This window comes from Ceratotherium simum, chromosome 8 (assembly GCF_057802395.1).
Source record: "Ceratotherium simum simum isolate JZ-2026a chromosome 8, ASM5780239v1, whole genome shotgun sequence".
NCBI classification, from domain to species: domain Eukaryota; kingdom Metazoa; phylum Chordata; class Mammalia; order Perissodactyla; family Rhinocerotidae; genus Ceratotherium; species Ceratotherium simum.
Window position 1 is genome coordinate 7,992,993 of NC_141907.1, and position 20,654 is coordinate 8,013,646.

Genomic DNA, 20,654 nt, shown 5'->3' on the forward strand with positions numbered 1-20,654 from the left:
GTCTTTAAAATAGGGAGATTATCCTGGACCCAACATAATTGCATGAGCTCTGAAAAGCAGAAAAGGGATCTATTTGCAGATGATATGATCTTGTATATAGAAAATCCCAAGGAACCACTAAAAAATTATTAGAATAAACGATTCAGCAAGGTGTTGGGATACATGAGAAATATAAGAATTTAAGTTGTATTTCTATATATTAGTAATAAGCTTCAGCTCTGAAAACTGGGAATGGCAGAGCTGGGTACGAGTCCACAATAGATGTAATTGTCATCACGGAAATTCTGGAATCTGCACCCATGCATCATGCTATGTTTAAGCAGGGACCCTGCTCTTGATGATCTCTCATACAGAAAGGTTCCTCATCCACCATACAGAGCTACCAAGAGATCCTTTTTCCTTCCTGGGTCTCAAAATGCTCACCTCTTCCCTGGTTTATAGAAATGGTTTTTGTCTTCTTTTAGGACAAAGAGAGAATCCAAGTGCCACCATGTAATTTAGTTAATAAGTGATGACATTTTGAAAGATCTAAGCAGAGTGTCATGTGATGCCAGGAGCTCAAAGGGAGGAGACAGAAACATCTCCAGATGAAAGGTGGAGGTTGCCCTGAAATGCTGACTCATTCTCCATCTGGTACTGTCTCGTTTGAACGCCAACCATGGGATACGGGTCGCTTCACTGTCGGGCTGGGAGGGGCTGACAATTGGAGAAGGCTGTGAAAAATACATACTGGGAAAATCTTTAACGTCTTAAAGTTTCTGCTAGTTTTCAAATGGCCATGGCTATGAATAACAGGTCCAGTTACAAGAGATTTTCATGCACATTCCCCAACTGACTGCTCCTGTAATAACAATGACTATTAAAGAAAGTCAGAGATAAAGGAAGGCCGCCAATCATGAGTTCCTCTCCTCCTCTTCAAGTCCCGCAGACATTTGTTAAGTATTCATATATGCTAGGTGCTTTGTGTACTTCATTTCATTGTATAAGCGGAAAAGTCTATGACGTGATTTGATTATAGTGGAGGGACCTGGAATTAGACAGGCTTGAGTTTAAATTCTAGCTCTGCATTATTCTAGTTCTCTGATGTATTTGGGCAAGTTGCTAACTAGCCCCAAGCCTCTAAGTGTATGACTTTTTCTATCATCACTCCATCAAAATGGTTTGGTAAAGGTGAAGACTAGTCACATGACAAGTCCAATTTCTGGGTAAGCAATAGCTCAGGGGGACTCACCAGCCCCTATCTGGAAGGCCATTTGGGCTCCACTTTGGCTCAAAGCAACTCTGCTCATTTGAAGCAAGGGTACAGAATGCAATTTAGTAAGTCTGTGTTCTCCATGGGACAGCATGAAGAAGGAGGGGGGCCTCCTGAAGACAATGGTTTTGACTTTCAATGTGATAGCCGTTGATTCCCACCCAAAAGCTCCCCCTGGAAAGCAAGGCTTGAGTCTTACACGAACTGAGGAATCAGCAAGTTATGAAGGGCAACTTTATCAAATTCAAGGAGTTCAGGTACAAGGGGCCAGGGACCAACACAGTGACCCAGGAGCAGGAACAGGGTAGAAGGGGAGAGGTTGGGGACCCAAAGGAAAAAAGTTAAGTCACTGAACACAAAGTTGGAGTAGGGCCATTTGCATGGTTGTATTGATGCTGTGCCCCCAGCAACTGGGCATTAGAGCCATGAAGCCCTGCCTCCTTGATCTGTCTCAGGAGGTAAGCAGGGCTCGGACTGTGAGTTCTTAGTTGGGAAAGCAGGTGAGATTGGCCTTCTTGGAGGCAGTGTGGATCGAGGATGGAGTCACCCATCCTAGATCTAAATTGTGGGTCCACTTTATGACCTTGGGGAGGTTACTTAACCTCCCTGACTCAGATGCTCCATCTGTAAATTGGAGATGTCTAAACCTACCTTATTTGGTTGTAGTCAGAGATTAATTGAGCAAAATGTATATAAGGGTTCTACTTAGGCATCTGCCCATGACAGGTGCTCAGGGCATGTTAGATCTCCTCCCTCTAACTGATGATGCCGAGTATTAGCAGAACCAAGTGCCTAGGGCACAGCAAACCTGCTGGAAAGTGAAATCCAGGGGGTTTCACAATCTGCCTGGCAAAGAGGGGAATGTGATCAGGCTATTCTCCTCCAGAACTACACACAGAAGTGAGTTTGAGCTGGAGCAGGGGCTTGGGACTCCTTGGGGATTTGACAGATGGACATTTATTGTAAGGCCCTCATTTATATACTGTTATGGCAACCACCAAGACTCCCCCCAGCGCAGCCTCTCTGGGAAAGTCTTGGGCCTGCTGGAAGAACTGGGGATGGGACAGAGCCCATCTTCCATCCAGTCGCCTTGCTAGACTTCCTAGGGGCGGGGCACACAGGGGGCCCAAGAGGAACAGCAGCCACCACCCCAACTCAGAAGAGAATCCACACCAGATCCTGAGAATCTTGCCCCCAGGACTGGAGATAAATATTTGGTTTATTTCTTTCTAGAAAGAGAAAGAGACAGAGTTTTGTTTCAAATACAATGAGTTACATCTGTTTCTCTCTTAGCCTATGTGTTATCTATCTACTATCAATCTCAGGGGTTCTTAAGTAAAAGCCCAGTATTCTCTACCCATAAACTTCCTAATTTATAAAATATTTTGTGATTGATTGTGTGTGCGTGTATCCTGGGGTGAGGATCCATAACTTTAATTTGATTCTTAGAGAAGTGTTTCAAACAGTAAAGAACTAATGATTTTACAGGCAGATTCTATCTATCTATCTATCTATCTATCTATCTATCTATCTATCTATCTATCATCTATCTATCTATCTATCTATCTATGTATCTATCTATCTATCATCTATCTATGGCTAATCCATCTATCATCTAGAGATATGTTAGTTAAAGCTTTAAATTATATATATGTAATTTAACAATAAAATTATTTACAATATTAGATATTTGAGCTTATGTCATAAATTTTAAATTTCCTTTAGTCATTAAAATTCTTTGTAAATATTATTAATGGCTTCATAATAAGAATATATCATAATATATTCAACTATTTTTCTATCATTGAATATTTAGCATGATTCCAGTGTGTTGCCATTTAAAATATATTGTTATAAAATACAAATGGGTGTATAATCCAAAATTTTAGATTAGTTCCTTAGTTTAAATTCCCAACCATAGTATTATCGGGCCAAAGAAAATGGACATTTTTATATTGCTTAGTTAATATTATGAGATGGATTTCCAGAAAGTTTGTTCCAAATTAAAATTTCACCACGAGTGTTAGGAAGTGCTTTTTTCATCACACACTTGCCAGCACCACATGTTGGTATTTTCACCTTATTCAATCTAGACAATGGCCATGTGAGTTAATTTTTATCTCCGTTTTATAGCTGAGGAATTGGAATGCAGTTTTATACTCAAGAATTGAAATGCAGTTTTCTCTGCCAGGAAATTATGCCATTTGGAAAAGGTTTTCTTTTTTTTTTTTAGTTCACCAAGTACCTTGAAGAAAGCCACTTACTTTGTAAATATCAAAGACCGACAAATAGGTAAGGAGAGCAGCTGACTTACGCAATCGAGAAGAGGCTCATGAATAGTCCGGTACTGGCCTGCCAACAAAAACAGACCAAAATGTTATTGCAAAACATTGAAAAGACTGGGCCATTGTTTTTCTCCAGAAATCTTATGCTCATTTCAATTAATTTTTCTTGACTGTAATTGCTCAAAATGAAGTAACTAGCTCCATACTTCTCATTCTATCTTCTGCTCTTACAAAATAGGGCAATAGAAAAAGAGGAAAGAAAAGCAAATTCAAACTAAGGAGCCTCGCTCTTTCTACACAGGTTAACATTCACACTCAAAGAGAAATGTAATGTTAGAAGATCCCCCCCCCACATCAATTGCACCCAAAATCATGACTCAGCAGCATCTCAGCCAAAGAAGAGGTCTATTTTCCGCTTTCCCTATCTTCCTTATGGCACACATGTTGCATTTGCAGTCATCTGTCCGTAAATTTGTGTCCTGGAACAGATTGTAAGTATTTTGAGAGCAGGGGATGTATCTATTCTTCCATCTATCCCTAGCTCTAGGCACAAGGCCCAATGGTGAGCAAATGGGTTCTTGATAGGCGTTGGTGGAATGAATATTGTTCAGCTGAGGGTTCTCAACACTCAACTCCCTCATTTGGGCTTGTTTTATGAAAGACTGCCTGAAGGTCGTCTAGTACACTCAGTGTTCTACGTTTTAAATTTTACCCTCAGATGATGCAAAACCACCAAAGAACTGCTCACATGGTCTGCAGGGTTTTTGCTTCTTCAGAGACTTAATTCTCCTAAATTGCATTATAGTTTCATGCTGTTAGTCTGCATTGGAACATTATAAGTAGAAAATGTTCTTATCACATTCTCTCTTTTTTTTTTAATTAATATTTAGTTTTTTTTATTTTTTTTGATTATTTTTTTTATGTGTGTGAGGAAGATCAGCCCTGAGCTAACATCCGTGCTAATCCTCCTCTTTTTGCTCAGGAAGACCGGCTCTGAGCTAACATCTATTGCCAATCCTCCTCCTTTATTTTTGTTCCCCCAAAGCCCCAGTAGATAGTTGTATGTCGTAGTTTCACATCCTTCTAGTTGCTGTATGTGGGACGCGGCCTCAGCATGGCCGGAGAAGCGCTGCGTCAGTGCGCGCCCGGGATCCGAACCAGGGCCACCAATAGCGGAGCGCGCACACTTAACTGCTAAGCCACAGGGCCGGCCCATCACATTCTCTTTATTAGCACATATGTGAGAATTTTCTAGCAGGTTTCAAGACCAGAAGCTGAGTGCTTCTTAGCAATTGGTTTGTTTTGATTTAATGAAAAACACCAATCCTATACGAGATCATATTTCCCTTCCTTCTTTGGCTGCTAAGAACCTCAGGGCAAATTTCTGGCCCGTGCCCGGGTAGCGTAGAGGACCATGGTATGATGATTCTACATCTTGGTCCGGCTCATCATGTTCTCAAACGTTCATCCTTTCACCTGAATTCTCATACAAAAATATGAAATAAAGAGCTGTGAATTTGTGTCAGCGTGCCCAAGTCTTTTGTAGAGTGTAATGTGTAAATTTATGCAAGTTTGGCTCAGTGGAAACACACCTCTCTGGAATTTGCCTGGGACCGTTGTGTGGGGAGATGTTAACTAGCCAAAGCTAATCTCCTTGAGATGATGAGCCAGCAGGAGCAGAATCCTGTGTGCACCTGCCACTAGTCCCAGCCCAACTTGATAGTTAACACTACCCTGGGGGCACTAATGACACCTTCCTGTCCCAGCACAATTACACCCCTTCTGAGATCCCCGGTAGAGAAACTCGCAGGTTTCCCTGCCTTTCAGAATAGCAATTTGTACTCTCTCATGAATTGAGTTAAATTAATGAGGTCACCCATTACAGACCAGCTGGCCCGGAAGGAGCAAATGATCACAGAATTATTGGGGATCTGCTCTGGCCCTTCTGATCTCTGAAAGCAGCTAATTCAAGATTCAATATAATTTCATTTTAGGAGATGGGCCTCTAGATGAGATCTACCGTGGTCATTTTACCGACATCCCCGTGGAGAGCTGTGAGGTCTCTTCTTATACCACAGGCCAGCATTGCAGCCTGAGACTCTGCTGGATCCCCAGATATGCCTCATGCCACTTCTAGGTCTTCGTGCTGATTCCACCAGGCGTCCCCGCCTCTTCCCCCATCCCCCAGCCCTATTTTGCTTTTCAAAATGCTCAGTGTCCTTTGAGATCCTCCTGGGGCTTTCCCCTCTGACCACTCCAGGCCACTTTAATATCACCGAATTGTTAGGGCGCCCATTTTCTGTCTCGCTCACCACGACACAAATAAAAATAGGCAGCATCTGATGACTTCTTTATTGTGTACATACACTGCCCACATTTAGGGAAGATGTCTATCTCTCTCTTTTCTCTCTATCTCCCACAGTACCTATCTGAGTTATTAACATGCAGAGTTTTGGAAATGTAATTTTAAAAGCATAGTTTTAAAACTGTAAATCAGTTCACATCACTCATGGCCCATGAAATACCATCGAGATTCCCCTTTGTGGTCCCCAGAGCCCAGCACAACCCAGCCCATGCCCCCTCTCTAATCTCATCTCTTTATAGTTTCCTCCTCACCTCTGAACTCTGGCCACATCTGTCTCTTTTCAAGTCTCTCCTTCTACTTCAGAGACTTTGCATGCACTGTCCCTCAGTCCAGAACGTTCTTTCCTCAGCTCTGCCCATGCCTGGATCCTTTTCATCCATCAAATCGTATCTTAAATGTCATCTTCCTGAGTGACCATCCCTGACCACCAATGTCAGGTAAACATTAAGAAGCACACCTCCAGTCCTTACTACCTCAAGTGCCTGGCATGGCAGTGAGAATGCTCTGTGCTCACCAAACCCCATTTCCTCTTCCTGTAGGCACTCAGCTGGCTTACATTTCCCAGCATTCCTTACACTAGGCGGCCAAGGCATGGCGCTACAGCTGCTGGGACGAGGTGGGGGTGATGGACCCCATCCACTCCAGGCCAGCCCGCTTGACCCTCCATGCTCTCATTCTTACCTCAGTGGCTGGCCAGAGACAGAGGACCCCAAGACCCCCAGGGATAGTGGAAGCCACTGGGTAAAAGGAGAGTGAATCCCAAATGAGTGTTTGGTAAAAGACCTCCTTCAGTCCACATTGGATTGTGATGTGGGCAAGAAATAGACCTCTATTTTATTAAACTAGTAACATTTGTAGCTCATGCATTTTCAGTGTTAGCCATCCCTGATTAATACACCCTTTTTAGTTTCTCCATAGCATGTAGGAACAAAGCAAGCCAATAAATATATTATTTAGTTACAGACTGTGGTGCCTGCCTCTCCCAAGGCAGGGGTGAAATTTCAGGCTCTTTTTCACTCCTATAACACAGTGCGTGTTAAGTGCACAATAAATGAATAGTTGGCTGTGAAATCTAGTGAGGGGCAGGGTGGAAACATCCCAGAACCGGGAACCAGCAGCGGAACTTCAGTAGAACCTGATCCCCTCCCTTGCTGAGTGAGTTTGAGCTTGATGATCCCTCTTGATGGGCCCCTGATCCCCACCAAATTGGCACCCCTAAATGCTTCCAGATCTTTGAGTCTTCCTGGAACTGAGGGATGGGTTGGCTTCTCAGAGAGAGCCATTTTCTAGAAAGATGAAAGACGCTGCTTGTAGATTTTCACCCCACCATCCTGAAAGAGTTATGCCCGTGTTGTTTCTGTGGAGGGTCATTCATCACCCTCTGAGAGCAGACAGCTCCAGAGAACAACCGGCTTCTGCGTGCCCCTCAAGGAAATGTCTTTTTACAAGAGACAACATTCCCTTGAAAGTTATTTTTAAGAGGGAAGTGAAGATGAATATGTATCATGTGAAGCTCAGGGGGTTTCCTGACTGGCAGAAAGCAGCTACTCCAGCTTTGGTCATCAAATTGGACACCTCTTCTCATGCCCACAAAGGTATGACAAAGGCACGTGGCCAATGCTGTCAAATTAAGGTCCCCTGACCATTTGCATCTTGGGTGCTTAAAAAAAAAAGAAAGAAAGCAAAACCTGGACCCCAGCACAAACCAGTTACTTTTTACACAAGCTCCTGTGGTGCTATCTGTTCACACTGAAGTCTCAGAACCACTGACTTAGGAGCTCTGGCTCCCCTCCCATAGGAGATGGGCCATGTGAGTCAGATAAAGTTAGACAGAGAGACTCTCAGACTATTTTCCCTTGTAAACGCTTCTCTCAACTAAGCCCCTGCAGGCTCAAAGCTGGTGCCTCGTCTACATCCCCCTTTAGTACCTTTACAGGGATAATGTAGCTGGCCGAGCCCCCAGGTGCTGTTGCCCTGGGATAGTCACTTCCAAAGGAAATCACAGGCTGAAACAATTCCCAACAGGTTGCATGAAGAGAATATGCTTATCTGGTGTGAGAAGTAAAAGCAGGAAGCCTACAGGGTCTTAGAACTTTCTATTTCATTAGGAAGTGAAGTCAGTTAGCAGGCCTTTCAGATGATTACATACCCAAGCCAGACAGTTTCCCCAGGCAAAACCAGTTTCTCTTTTCATTTCAGTCACAAGGTTTCGGAGGGACTGGGAGGAGGAGAGAGGTATGGTGAGGGTGAGGGTTGGCTCCAACTCCAGAGGCCGCCAGCTGGACTGATAAATATCTGGCAAAAAGCAAGAGGCCAGCAGATCCCAACTAACCCGGCACTAAGTACTCTCCAGCAGAGACAGCTGTGCATCTCCCCATATCCATTTTCCCTTTCTTCTTGGTACTAGAAGGCCTCATGGTTAGCTTGGTGCATGGCCACCTTGAGTGAGCACTTACTGCACATCCCAATCTTCCTTGCAGCTACACGCGGCCATCAGTCCAAGTTCTGGTGGATGGAAGAGGTGGAAAGTCAATTCACAATTTCCAGGAAACATTCTAAAGAGAAATTGTTGTGCCCTCTTCTTTTTCTTCCCTTCCTCCCTCGTGCTGCCTGGAGCACAGATAGCGCTATTTTAGGCAATGAGTTTGAGGCAAGGGAGGGAGCGAGACAGGAGGAGCAGGATCTCTGAAGACTTGGAGGGGCAGAGCTGCCAAACAGCCCTGGACCGCTTACCTCTGGACTTGACTTACATAAGGAGAAAATAAACATCTGTCATGTTTAAGCCCCCATGATTTCTTTTTCCAAGTGTCTTTCAGCCTTTAATGTTTTATCTCCTTGTGGGGGTCTGCTTTGGAGTTCACCAATAACGTAGCAGAGCCTCTGATCAAACGCGTGAACACGTATTTCATGGAAGCTGAATGCGAAGATCTAGGTTCAAATCCTGACCGTGTCACTTTCTGGCCAAGTGACCTCAGGCAAGCTCCATCACTTACAAGCCTCGGTTAACTAATATTAACTTGCAGAATGGTGATAATAGTATCTACCCCAGACAGCTATTGGAAGTTAAAAAAAAATAACTCCTTGGCTTAGTGCTCCCTACTAACAAATTGCTGTGTTCTGTATTTCATGTCTTTTCAAGTTCAACTTTATGACCAAATCTTTTTCACTCAATCCAGATCTTTAGTACTCTCTGCTTTCTGATCTATATTAGGAACTTGTTCATTATTTAGTGCTCATGTTGAAACAAAACATGTGCCTTTTTCAGCATTCAACTCTGTTGACATGCACCTGTCCATTCTTCACGAGAGTTCTCCAAGCTGGGGTCCCTTCCTGCTGTGAGGCTCAGGGATTCAGTCACCACCATCATCTGCTTGACCCTCCCATTTTAAAGATGAAAACACTGAGGGCAAAAGTGTTGGGCACACAACACCAACAGGCATATTGTGATAGATGTGAGTTCTATTTTACTGATTTCTTTTCAAGTTTTCTAACTTCTTTTGGGCTTCATTTACCTAATCTATACAGTGAGTATAATAAAATCAGTACCCTACAGCTAAATTAGGCAAGTTTATAAAACGCCTGCCACAAACTACTTAGTTTCTTTCCATTTTCTCTTATTCTCAGGTCCTAGGTATCACCTGTGTCATGAGAAAACCAGTATTCACATTCTGGGCTCCCCACGTACAGCCCCAAGTTCTTCCTCTACACTGTGCAACCTTTCTCAATTTTTGTCTTTTAGGAACTAGAAGGTCTTGAGGGACAGAGGGCATCAATCTAACTTCATCTCAATATGATGAGAAATAGGATAATCCTCACCCTTTCCCTTGCAAGTTCCAAACTTTAGAACATCTTTAGTTTGGCATCAATCCGTGGCTGTAAGGAAAGGTAGAAATGAACTTCCTTACTTTCATTTTCACTATCTCTGAGTAAAGGTTTATGATGTCCAATGAGCCTTGACTATATGACATACTGGGGAAGAAGAGAAGGAAGAGGGAGGAAAGGAAGGGAAAGAGAGAAAGAGACAGAGATAGAGACAGATGTAAATTATATACGTATACACACACACATCTATCTATGTATCTATATGCATCTATGTATGTATCTATCTATAAATCTATGTGTCCATCTATGCATCTATGCATCTATGTATCTATCTATCTATCATCTACCAGCTCTGTCATCTAGCTCTTCTGGCCATTTCAGTTTTATTCCCTGAACCACAGGCTCCTGATCTGAATATTATGATGTGAAATTCCAAGTCACAAATAGTCCAAACACACAGAAATAGCTAGATGGGAAACATTTATTGAGCGTTTGGAGAACAGGATTACTGTTCTTACCAGGTGGCCCTTGGAAATTCCCTTCCTTCTCTAGTTCTGAATTTCCTCATCTGTAAGGCCTGGTATTAGAATCTCAGACTAGCTCAGTCCCCAGGACCTTTCATTTTCATTTTCTATTTTTTTGAATCTTTGCCCAAAGCTGATTATAGTCTGTTACCTTAAGAACTACCACAAACTGGTTGAATGAATGAATGGATGAATGAATGAATGGTAACTGGTAAAGAAGCTGCCTCCCATCCTATTTCTTGGGTGATCTCTTGAAATTAAAGTATTCAAATATCCTGAGACAGTTGTTGTCCAGAGAATTGACAGCACCTTCTTGGTAGGGACAATCTTGATAGTTTCCTTTTTTTTGGTTTAGCCAGTGATTCTCAAAAGACCATCCTAGAACTACCTGAATTGGAATTATCTAGTTAAAGGTAAATCCTGGCTTGTGCTTACGAGAACTGGGTGAACACCTTTTCCCAGTAATTCAACTGTCAACTTTTTGATTTGTTTCTGTCCACCAATTTCCCGACATCTTGGGAAGAACCAGTCTCTGCTAAATTAACGCAGGTATTGCAATATCTAGAAATGGCCGGGAGGGGGCATTGGATGTTCATGTATTCCATACCTGCCTTTCCAACCTCTGGTCCTAAAATCCTTATTAATTTTTCTTTTAAAAATAGGAAAAACCAACCTTCAAGACCGCTTTCCTTAGAAAACTGAAAAACAAAAACAAAACAAAACAAGTGTTCCTGGACAACGTGAAATTTCTCATCTGTTTAATTGAAAACAGCCAACATACATCTTAATTAGGGTTTTTATTGTGCATGGTGACTTAAGACAGAACTACTCTCTAAATAGGGCTATCTTCTCCAGTTTCGTTCCTTATTCAGTGTAAGGAATATTTATTCAATGGAAAAACATGGTGCTGATTTCTATATATCAGCCTCACAGAAGGTGTTGGTATTGACAGATTGTCTAAGTTTGAATGTAAGTCTGTCTTCTCCAGGCCTGGAGTATTTTGTTTTTTTTGATAAATTGTTTTTAGTATACAAAAATACATGCTACTATAGAAAAATTATAAGATACAGATAAGCAAAAAAGAAGAGAATAAAAATCACTACAAAGTCCCCATACCAAGACAACCACCATAAATATTTGATTATAGTCAAATCACTCATACACACACACACACAAGCACACACACGATATGGTCCATGTACATATGATCACACTCTGTGCACACTGCTTTCTTGCCTGTTCTTTCATATAACAGCATACTCTAACATATCCATGTCAGTAAATATGCTTCCACATCATTATTTTTAATGACTACATTGTATTCTCTTATATGGATTCCTCACCATATTTTCAACTAATCCCATGGTAAAAAATTTCAAACACTTCAAAGTATCTGGGAATGTTATAAATATCACTGTGATGAGCAGTCTTTTATGTGAACCGTCATGCATGTCCCTAATTATATCAGTTCTGTTATATTTTAATAGACACTTGCAGTGGTTCACAAGGACACACAGGCTGGAGTGCTGTGGTTTGCTGCTAGGTATTTTTGGCAGGGTACAGATTTGAGTGCGTATGGGCAGGCCTGGGCAGCTGTATCTCAATAGACTTTTTTTGATTTGTTTTCTTTTCCCTGCTTCTGTCCCTGAAATGTCGTTAATGAAATGGAATACTCACCTGTCAGTTTTTTCTCTACATTAATGCAGGTGGAGAGCAAAGTTTAAGGGAGAGGAGTACAGGTTTATAATTCACCAACTGCCACATCAGATTGGCAACTTCACTTCCAAGCACCATCGCCTTTAGAACTTTCTACAGTCCGCCCAGGACTCTAAGTGCGTGGTGGGAAGGGCTGAGAGGCACCAAGCAGGTGGAGGGAGGTGTATTTGAGACCAAAGACTCCAGTATAGTTGGGAAGCATCTACCTTGAGAGAACTCAACCCTTGTTAGGACCTGACTGGGAAGCTTAATCAACACAAGTTCTGTAAGAGGCATTAGAGCTGGGTGCTCATTTCTTATTTATATTCACACTTGCAATTTTGATTTTACTTTCTCCCAGTTCTCCTTGCTGCTGTGTGGGACATGCTGAGTGCAGGTCATATGCTCCATCATGCGCCATCATGAGCCTTTTGAATTCATTTGCTGATTGCATCACTCCCCATGATTCTATCACTTCTTCGCACACTTCCTCTTGTCTATTTCTTTTTTTCTGTCTCATTGTAGTCATCATTTCTAGCTACTAGCTTTCTAGGGAAATTCTATGGGATTTTCTTTGAAATAATAATGCTCCAAGATGAATAGTACACAGTTTTAGTCAAACTTGAACAGGCTCCTATTAAGTGCCTAGTACCAGAAACTAGGCTCTGAAAAGAGATGCAAGAGAAGCATAAAATGTGGTTTCTGATCCATTTGCCCACTCAACACATATTTTGGGGGGAACTCCTTACATAGAGTTTGGTTGAACGAACACTCGTGAGTAGCCACAATCCTGGCACTTAGGTCAACTTATCCCCGTTTTACAGACAAAGGAACTCAGGCCCCGGGGAATCTGCGCTTCCTCCCAGGCTACATGGCTAATAAGTGGAGACCCAGGATTCCCACCTGCTCTGCTAGCTTCTGGAGCTTATAGAAGTCACAGAGCAGGCCATACCCTGGGAGCAACCAGAGGGAAAGACCATAGGTTGCTAATGTTGTTTCGAACAGGCCAATAGTTTTATTGAAGAAAAAACACGAAAGAATGGAAAGACGAGTCTAAGGGACCCATGCTGGCATTCCCACTGCTTAGGTGACTGAGGGCCCCCACTCACCTGTGGCACTGGTGACTCGAGGCCATGACCTAGGGCAGAGAAGAGACAAGGTAAGTGTCAGCTGCAGACGGCTCCAGACCTCCCCCGGGGAGCAGGCAGTCGTCGAAGGCCATTGCATAGACCAACCTATGGAATGATTTTTTGGTGTTTGTGTTGTTCTAGACCTAAAGTAACATCTCATTATAGAGAATATGGAAAATAGAAAAACGCAGGTAGAAGAAAATAACACCACAGGTAATGTTCTGGCGAATCTCCTGTACATATGTGCATGTGCGTATGAGGATGTATGCATACATTTAAATATAGAGATACATAAAAATAACAATGTATAGGATCCTGATGTTAAAAATACATTATGTATCTTTAACTGTTATTCAAAAATGTAATATGTGTTGGCTGTATGATTTTTGGAGGGAGCGTTTAGGTTCTTGTTAGATTTTACTATTGCAAATAATGTTGTAATGTGCATCCATGCATGCATTTTTAATCTAACCGCTGAATATTTCCATGGGGAGACAGCACCATCCAGTGAAGGGGTCGGGTGATGTGGGTCTTCTAAGGCCCTCGTGGCACATCCCTCAGTGGCCTTCAGGATGGGTTGTGTCAATTTATATTCTAACCCACGGAGCGAGAAGTGACCATCGCACTGTTATCTCGCCACCATTAAATCCATACTTTACAACAACTTTGCCTCCTTGGCATTGGCATTTGATTCTTTGTTTTACCTGTTTCACTTCCTTGATGACTAGAGAGATGGAATTTTCCTTTTTTTTTTCCAAATGGCCTTGGGCCATCTGTATTTCTTTTGTGGTAAGTTATCTGTACACGTCTGTGTCCATTTTCCAGCAAGGTCTTTGTAGAGCCAGGACATTTCACCCGTGGACAGTGTGCTTGTGGAAGCACCTTTCCCTAGATTTTGGACACTGATCTGAAAAGCCCTGGGGCGATGGAAAGCTCTGAAGGACGCTACTTCTGCCAGCTGACTTGTTTGTGCCTTTAATAATCCCCGGCCCTCGTGCATAGCACCTTTCCTCCGAGGCTCTCAAAGTGCGTCACAGGAGCAATTAATTGAGCATCGCAACACAGCCGAGTGTAAATATTTATGAGGCCTCGCTGGTGGCTGGGACACTGGGCACAGAATAGTTAAGCCAGGAGATGATAGTAACCTGGACACCATAGCCCATGGGTCCAACTTCCAGCTCACCCTGTTGCCCTCTGCCCATTTTCATACTCAAAATGAGCCTGAGGGGTAGCTGTTATTGTCCCAAGGTTACAGACAAGGAAACGGGGGATTCAGAGGGCCCCACCACTTGCCCCGTCCCACAGAGAGTAAGGGATTTGACACCAGCCTGTGAGACCCCTGATTCCTCGCTGCATCCCCCGGCCCTCGCCTGTAGGCAGCAGCGAGCCATGCTCTGGAGGCGTCGTGCAGCTGCGTCTCGGAACCCTTGTGGTTAGCTCTTGGTGCCCTTTCAAGTTGCCCAAGATTCTGCAGAAATTAACAGTAAGTCAGCCAGAAAGGAGCAGATCATTTATGTGGGTCCTGAGAGCACTCTCTTGACACTTTGAACATACAGCCTCTTCCCTGACATCTTGGTCTTTGATTAAGGCCTCAAAAGGGTCCCCAGACTTGCGACCCATGACACATGAAATGGAAATGATACGTTTCCGTGACTGTGTACAGTGGGCTTGGTGTAAGTGTGGCAAGCCAGGCCATGGGCAGAAGGCAGCACACCCAGGGCAGGCAGGAGGCCAGCCTGCGCCCAGGGATTCTGAATACAAGGCACACTCTTTCCAGGATCCTAGAAAGAAATTTAGGTTTTAGATTAGGATTCTGTTCTTCTTCTGACCTTGGCCTGACCTGGTTTTTAGACTCAAAGACTTTAACGCTAGAAAGTACATTGGAGATAATGTTGTCCAATTCATTGTTCCTGTGTCAGACTCTTAGAGGCAGAACTGGGGTCTTTGGACACCCAAAAAGAGTGGGGCTGAAGGGAGAAGTGCCTGTTTGGGCCCTGAGGGAGGCTCCACTCTGGTTGGGGGGCTTTCCCCACTTTGCAGATGCAAATAAAGCTTCAAAGAGTTAAGTGACTTGCCTAAAGTGGCCCAGCAAGCAATTAGCAGAGCCGAGATTTGTCCAACGCTAAATCCCTTATTATTTACCAGCGATAGCAGCAACTTACACCTCCGAGCTGTCTGCATCTGGGAGCTTCCTCCCAATTGTCAAGCCTGTCTGAAAGTGGCTTATCTGATCCACCCTCCCTCTTGGTAGGGCCCCAAAGCGACGGTGCTCATTCATATGTCATATCCTCTGGGATTATGCACCCCAGGGCTCTCTGTGTGTGCGTCAGTGCAAGCCAAATGAATTAGCAGAGGAAGCATCAGCAAAGCAGGGAATGGTGTTGTTATTCCAGCTGAGCCCACAAAGGGGGAGGGAGAAGAGGAAGGCCAGAACCTGCCGCTGAGGGCCTGGGAAGAACGGGGTGTGGGGAGGCCTCCTGGACTCCACAGTTGTGTGTGGCTGGAGCATGGACATTGTTTTGACACCAGCAGCTGACGAGCTATCTGAAAAGTCTCCTGCATTAACAGTCTTTGCAGCTTGACAGGCCAGGGTGATTAATGAAAGATGCTGCTAGCAAACTTTGTGGAGATATGATGTGTTCTCTCTGTGCTCAAGCAAGGCCCGTGTGTTAGCAAGCTGCCTCTCGCCAGGGAATTACAAGGATGCACCCGGCTTCCTTTCGTCAACAGCATCAATAACACGGCCACGTGTGAACTGGCCACAGCTGGATGGTGTTAGAGCTTGGCAGCCATCCCTCTGCTCTTCCCACCCCCTGCTGCATTCCACATCTGGGCCTGAGTGCAGCAGGTCTTCCTCTATATTTCCAGCTTGTAAGACAGGTGTCCGCATTGTGGCGGGGGAGTTCACGCAATATGAAATGAGCAAGGCTGACCTCCGGAGGTTTGTGGTTTCCAATATTTAAGGCTCATTACAAATAAAAAATTTTAATTTCTGAATGATTTTTAATTTTTAATACTTTTTAATAATTTAATACGTTTAATAACTTTTAATTTTTTAAGAGTATTAAATTAAACTCCTCCTCCCCCCTTGCTGCCTGGGAGAACTGGATCTGACAAAGTAGGCAGGGTGCACTTGCGTTCTGCTTATCCATGGGAACAGAGTTTGGATGGTGTGTTATTCCGGTCCCACAGAGACGGGACTTGGTCCTGTCTCCAGGGTCAAGCTCCTGGCATGGAGACTAATCCTCATCGACCCCTAGAGTGTGATGTGTGTGGTCCCCTCTGGATCTCCCCAGGCACCCACTGCTGGTCCAGCATGCAGCAGTAAAACCCTTGGGTAATGGTCGGGGTGATTTCACCCTGCCAGCCCCCTCCCTCTCCCAAACCTCTAAGATTAACTGGCTCAACTCCACATCTCACTCTAAGTTCTGCCCCTGAAATTAAAAGATTACTTTAGAGTAAAATTCTCTACTTTTTGGAAGACAATTGATATTTTTAAACATTACTAAATTCATTTTTAGTGTACTCTAGATGGAGAAGGATCTAAAGTTCTAAACTCATTCTCCCCCTCCCTCTGTTTGAATGTCTACACTGTGTTGGTAACTGTGCACTTTACATAAGTCATTTCACACAAACTTCCTGGCACTTCTTGGTGGACAGTTCCTTTATCTCAATTTTAGGGCTATTATGGAATGTTAGCACCAAATGGGGCCATGAACTAGCCCTTTCATTTTGCAGATGGATTGACTGAAGCCCAGGTTAGCCCCTTGGGGGAGTCAATGGTGTCATATTTCACACCCAGCCTGCCTGATGGCAGGGCCCACCGTCCTTCCTCTCCACCACTGGGAGCGAGGGGGTGGGTTTGCATCAGGGAGCTGTGGGAGCTAAGGTTTGGAAACTCACCATGTGCTCAGAGAGCAGGGAACCTGTAAGCTAGAAGGACTGTGTCAACCTCCAGGAGTGTGGAGCTTGGCAAAGCAGTGGATAAAGGATGCTCAGAGCTCTATCTCAGAAGAGTAATGTGGGAGAATATACAATGGATTGGAGAGGGAAGGACTGGGATATAAGAGTCTAAGTAAGAGGTAGTAAGGGCCTCGACAGTGAATGTTTTCCTTGCTCCCCATGTAGCCACCAAAGCCCCACTCTGATCGTCTGACACCTATCCAATGGAACGCATGTTCATATAACCAGAACAGAGTACGACTCGATTTCTCAAACTTCCTACACCAGGACCCCCACTCCTAAAGGGAGATCAGGTACATAATACAGTGCCTAGAACATGGCTCGTACACAAAAATGTGATCTTGAATTAGCATGAATGAGTGAATGGATGAGTCAGTGAATGCTATGCACACGGGCACAGGGAAGCATAGATAAGAGGGGCGTCCCAAGGGTCGGACAGCCGAGACACGTTGGAGACCAAGCCTGGGTCTATGCACGGGCCCATCCTCTCCCAGCAAGGCCCGGTAGAGTGTCCAGCACATAGTAGGAACCCGTTCCTCATGTGTTCACACACCCACATAAATCCCCACAGGAATAAGAGCTACGTTTTCATTATGGATCTGAGATTGGAGAACATCTCCCAACCCCATAGTACTTTGAGGCAGTTGAAATTCACGCCAAGGTACATCAGGTCAAGGCTCATACTTAATAAGCGAATAAATGGGTTCATTCTCTGTTAAAGGAATCCTTGATTAGTTTCAAGAATCCTCCTCTTTTTTATCTTATTTTTACAAAAAAAAATTGGGGTGTGTGGGAGGGGTCCTGGGAAAAATGCTGAAAGTGTTTGGTACCATTCAGCACTGTAAAAAGCTATACCTGCCAAGACCATCTTGACTGGGGAGGCTCCACTCCCAACTCCTCAGGATCCTGCCCTGCCCTTCTATCCCTTCCCTGAGCTCCTACAGCAGTTCTTGCTCTAATAATGTACTTAGAATAATTAAAAGACAGCATATAGTTATTATTATTATTATTTTTTGAGGAAGATTAGCTCTGAACTAACATCTGTTGCCCACCCTCCTCTTTTGGCTGAGGAAGATTGGCCCTGGGCGAACATCCATGCCCATCTTCCTCTACTTTATATGTGGGCCACCTGCCACAGCATGGCTTGATAAGTGATGTGTAAGTCTGCGCTGGGGATCTGAACCTGCGAACCCTTGTGCTGCTGAAGGGGAGTGCGCGAACTTCACTGCTATGCCACCGGGCCGGACCCAAAAGACCTCCTATAATTATTAATTTCTTATTTAAGTCTCATATTGTTAAACCTTACCTGTGTTTTTAAATTTTCTTTCCTCAACTAGATTTTAAGTTCTTTGAGGACAGAAAGCATCTCTTGTAAGCAATAATTCCTTTCATGTAAGCTAGCTATTTCCCTGACAAATATTAAAAGATGAGAACAAACATATCTGGCATTTTGATGGGTTGTAGGGCAGACACATGAGACAGCAGAGCAGGATCATTGCCATGCCTAGTTTAGCTCCAGTGGGCAGAGCAACTCCTGAGTCCCCAATCCCCTCCACCCTCTCTCTGACTCGCCTCTATGTGTTCTGTCTTCTGTCTCTTCCTCCTGCATCCTTCTCCCTCTGTTAAAATTTTCTTTTATCACCTATTTGAGTTTCTAGTACATGCCAGGCACTGGGAATGGTACAAGCTGACAGCATCCCAGTGTATCCTAGCGGGTCCTGACTTCATTCTCTCTCCTCCCTGCCCTCTTCTCCCTCGACTTCGGTAATGTTTATTGAGCATCTACTATGTAGGAGCTCCTTGTGGACGACCATAGGAAAGCTGGCGTGACACCCCACTATATTTTGTGCATCCTCTGTGAAGGCCCTTTGGACCCTTCATAAAGCTCTCAGCTTGTGAGGTTTTTCTGGAGGACACTCCACTTTCTGCGCAGTGAGGAGGGCCAGAGGGAGGAGAAGTGGTTCTTATGGATCTCTCAGTGCCTGGATTCCCAGGGCAGCTGGAGAACAGGTGGGGCAAAAACAGAGAGGTCAAGAGCAGACAAGCAGTAGTGGTTGCCCATCTCCTCTCCTGGGGCGGCAGGCATGTGTGGCCAGGAAGGTCCAGGAGGGGGCCTCCTAGTGCACAGAATAGAGCAGGGCAGTCGCCTCCTGAAGGATGACAACTGGCCGCATGGGCCTTGAGAAATTACAGCCACCTGCACCTCGTCCCCTTGGAATTAACTGTTGCTGCAGGTGATAGCGGCAGAAGGGAAAAATTGATAGTCAATAAGATGATGAACTAGGAAGGATCTGAATGTGGAAAGTGTGAGCAACACCATTAATAACAGCACTGTCAGGAATGGGAAAGGAAAGCGACTTGCCCTTGGAATGTGAAGACTTGCTCTGTGACTTGCTAGAATGTGGGCTTAGGCAAGCTCTTAGTCTCCCATAGTGTCTCTTAGTGCTCCCATAGGGCCTGCATCTGCTTCTCTCACCACGTGGGGCACAGTGTCTTATGGTCTGTTATTCGTTCTTTTTACGTTTCCCCTTGCCATAGACTGAGCATCTGGATGGAAGGGGCTGTGTCTTCATCTCTGATTTTCCCAGTGCCCAATGCAGTGACTTTTCCCAAGTGGGGAGAATGTTCTCTCCCACCTCCCTCCTATCCTCTCGCACCTGGTCCCTATCTTAGATCTTCTTCCTTTCATCCCGCTTACTGTGACTTAGTGGGTAGGGGCAGAGTGAGCACTGAGCCCAGAGGCCTCTTCTGCCAGCCAGCTCCAAATCATGCACTCTTGGTAATGATGCTCAAACTTGAACGAGAACCACCGGGAGTGCTTGTTTAAACACAGGTTGAAAGCCTGGCCTTCAATGCTTGAGTTTCTGATTCAGCAGGTCTAAGGTGGGGCCTGAGAGTCTGCATTTCTAAGAAGCTCCCAGGTAATGCTGATGCTGCTGGTCCAGGGACCACACTTAGAGCTGCTGCTATGAGGCTGCGTTATTGTGGATATGGCTGTTCTTCTTGGGAGTGTAATGCACATGCCCCTTCCTAGCAGAGAGTCTTGACACAAGCAGATTGGAGACTCATAGGAACAGAAAACGAAATTCACATGTACAGACTGATACAGAAGAAAGTTGTGATAACCTAGAATCCAGAAATGGCACTCAATTGGAAGTTAGACTCTGAATCTAAATCCAGCTGTTACCAGTTACTAGCTCTGTGACCAAAACGTGTAACCTCTCTCAGGCTCTCTTTCTTCATCTGTAAAATGGGAATAATAATACCGACTTCAGAGCATTATCATGAGGATTAAATGCCAAAGTTCCTTTCATGGTGTGTGGTGCATGTCAGGTGTTCAACTATTGATTTGAGTTTGGACTCGACTGGAAAGCATCAATCGGTATGTTTCTGTTTCTACCTACATGTGGAAATGGTACAGAATAGAAGAGGGCATTGGGAATTTAGCCAGATGAATTCCATGGAAAGTCCTAGGACACATTCATATCAATAGCGTAGACAGGTCATGGGTAATGGAGGCAGATGTGATCCTGTGTTTCTTTTGGATAGTCCCCTGGGCCACACCGTCTGGGTGGGGCCCCAGCACTTAGCTTCACATTCTAGTTTGTAAGTCACCAG

At 44.3% G+C, this 20,654-nt stretch overlaps 1 protein-coding gene across 1 annotated transcript in view; it reads right to left on the reverse strand.

Moving 5' to 3' along the window:
- The window catches only part of CLNK (cytokine dependent hematopoietic cell linker), a 114,295-nt gene that overhangs the window by 59,697 nt on the left and 33,944 nt on the right, over positions 1–20,654 (reverse strand). Inside the window, exons 3-4 of the mRNA XM_087434742.1 lie at positions 13,053–13,081; positions 3,567–3,604 (exon numbers count right to left, since the gene is read on the reverse strand). Coding sequence (XP_087290868.1) covers positions 3,567–3,604; positions 13,053–13,081 — 67 coding nt within the window. The remainder of the gene's footprint in view (positions 1–3,566; positions 3,605–13,052; positions 13,082–20,654) is intronic.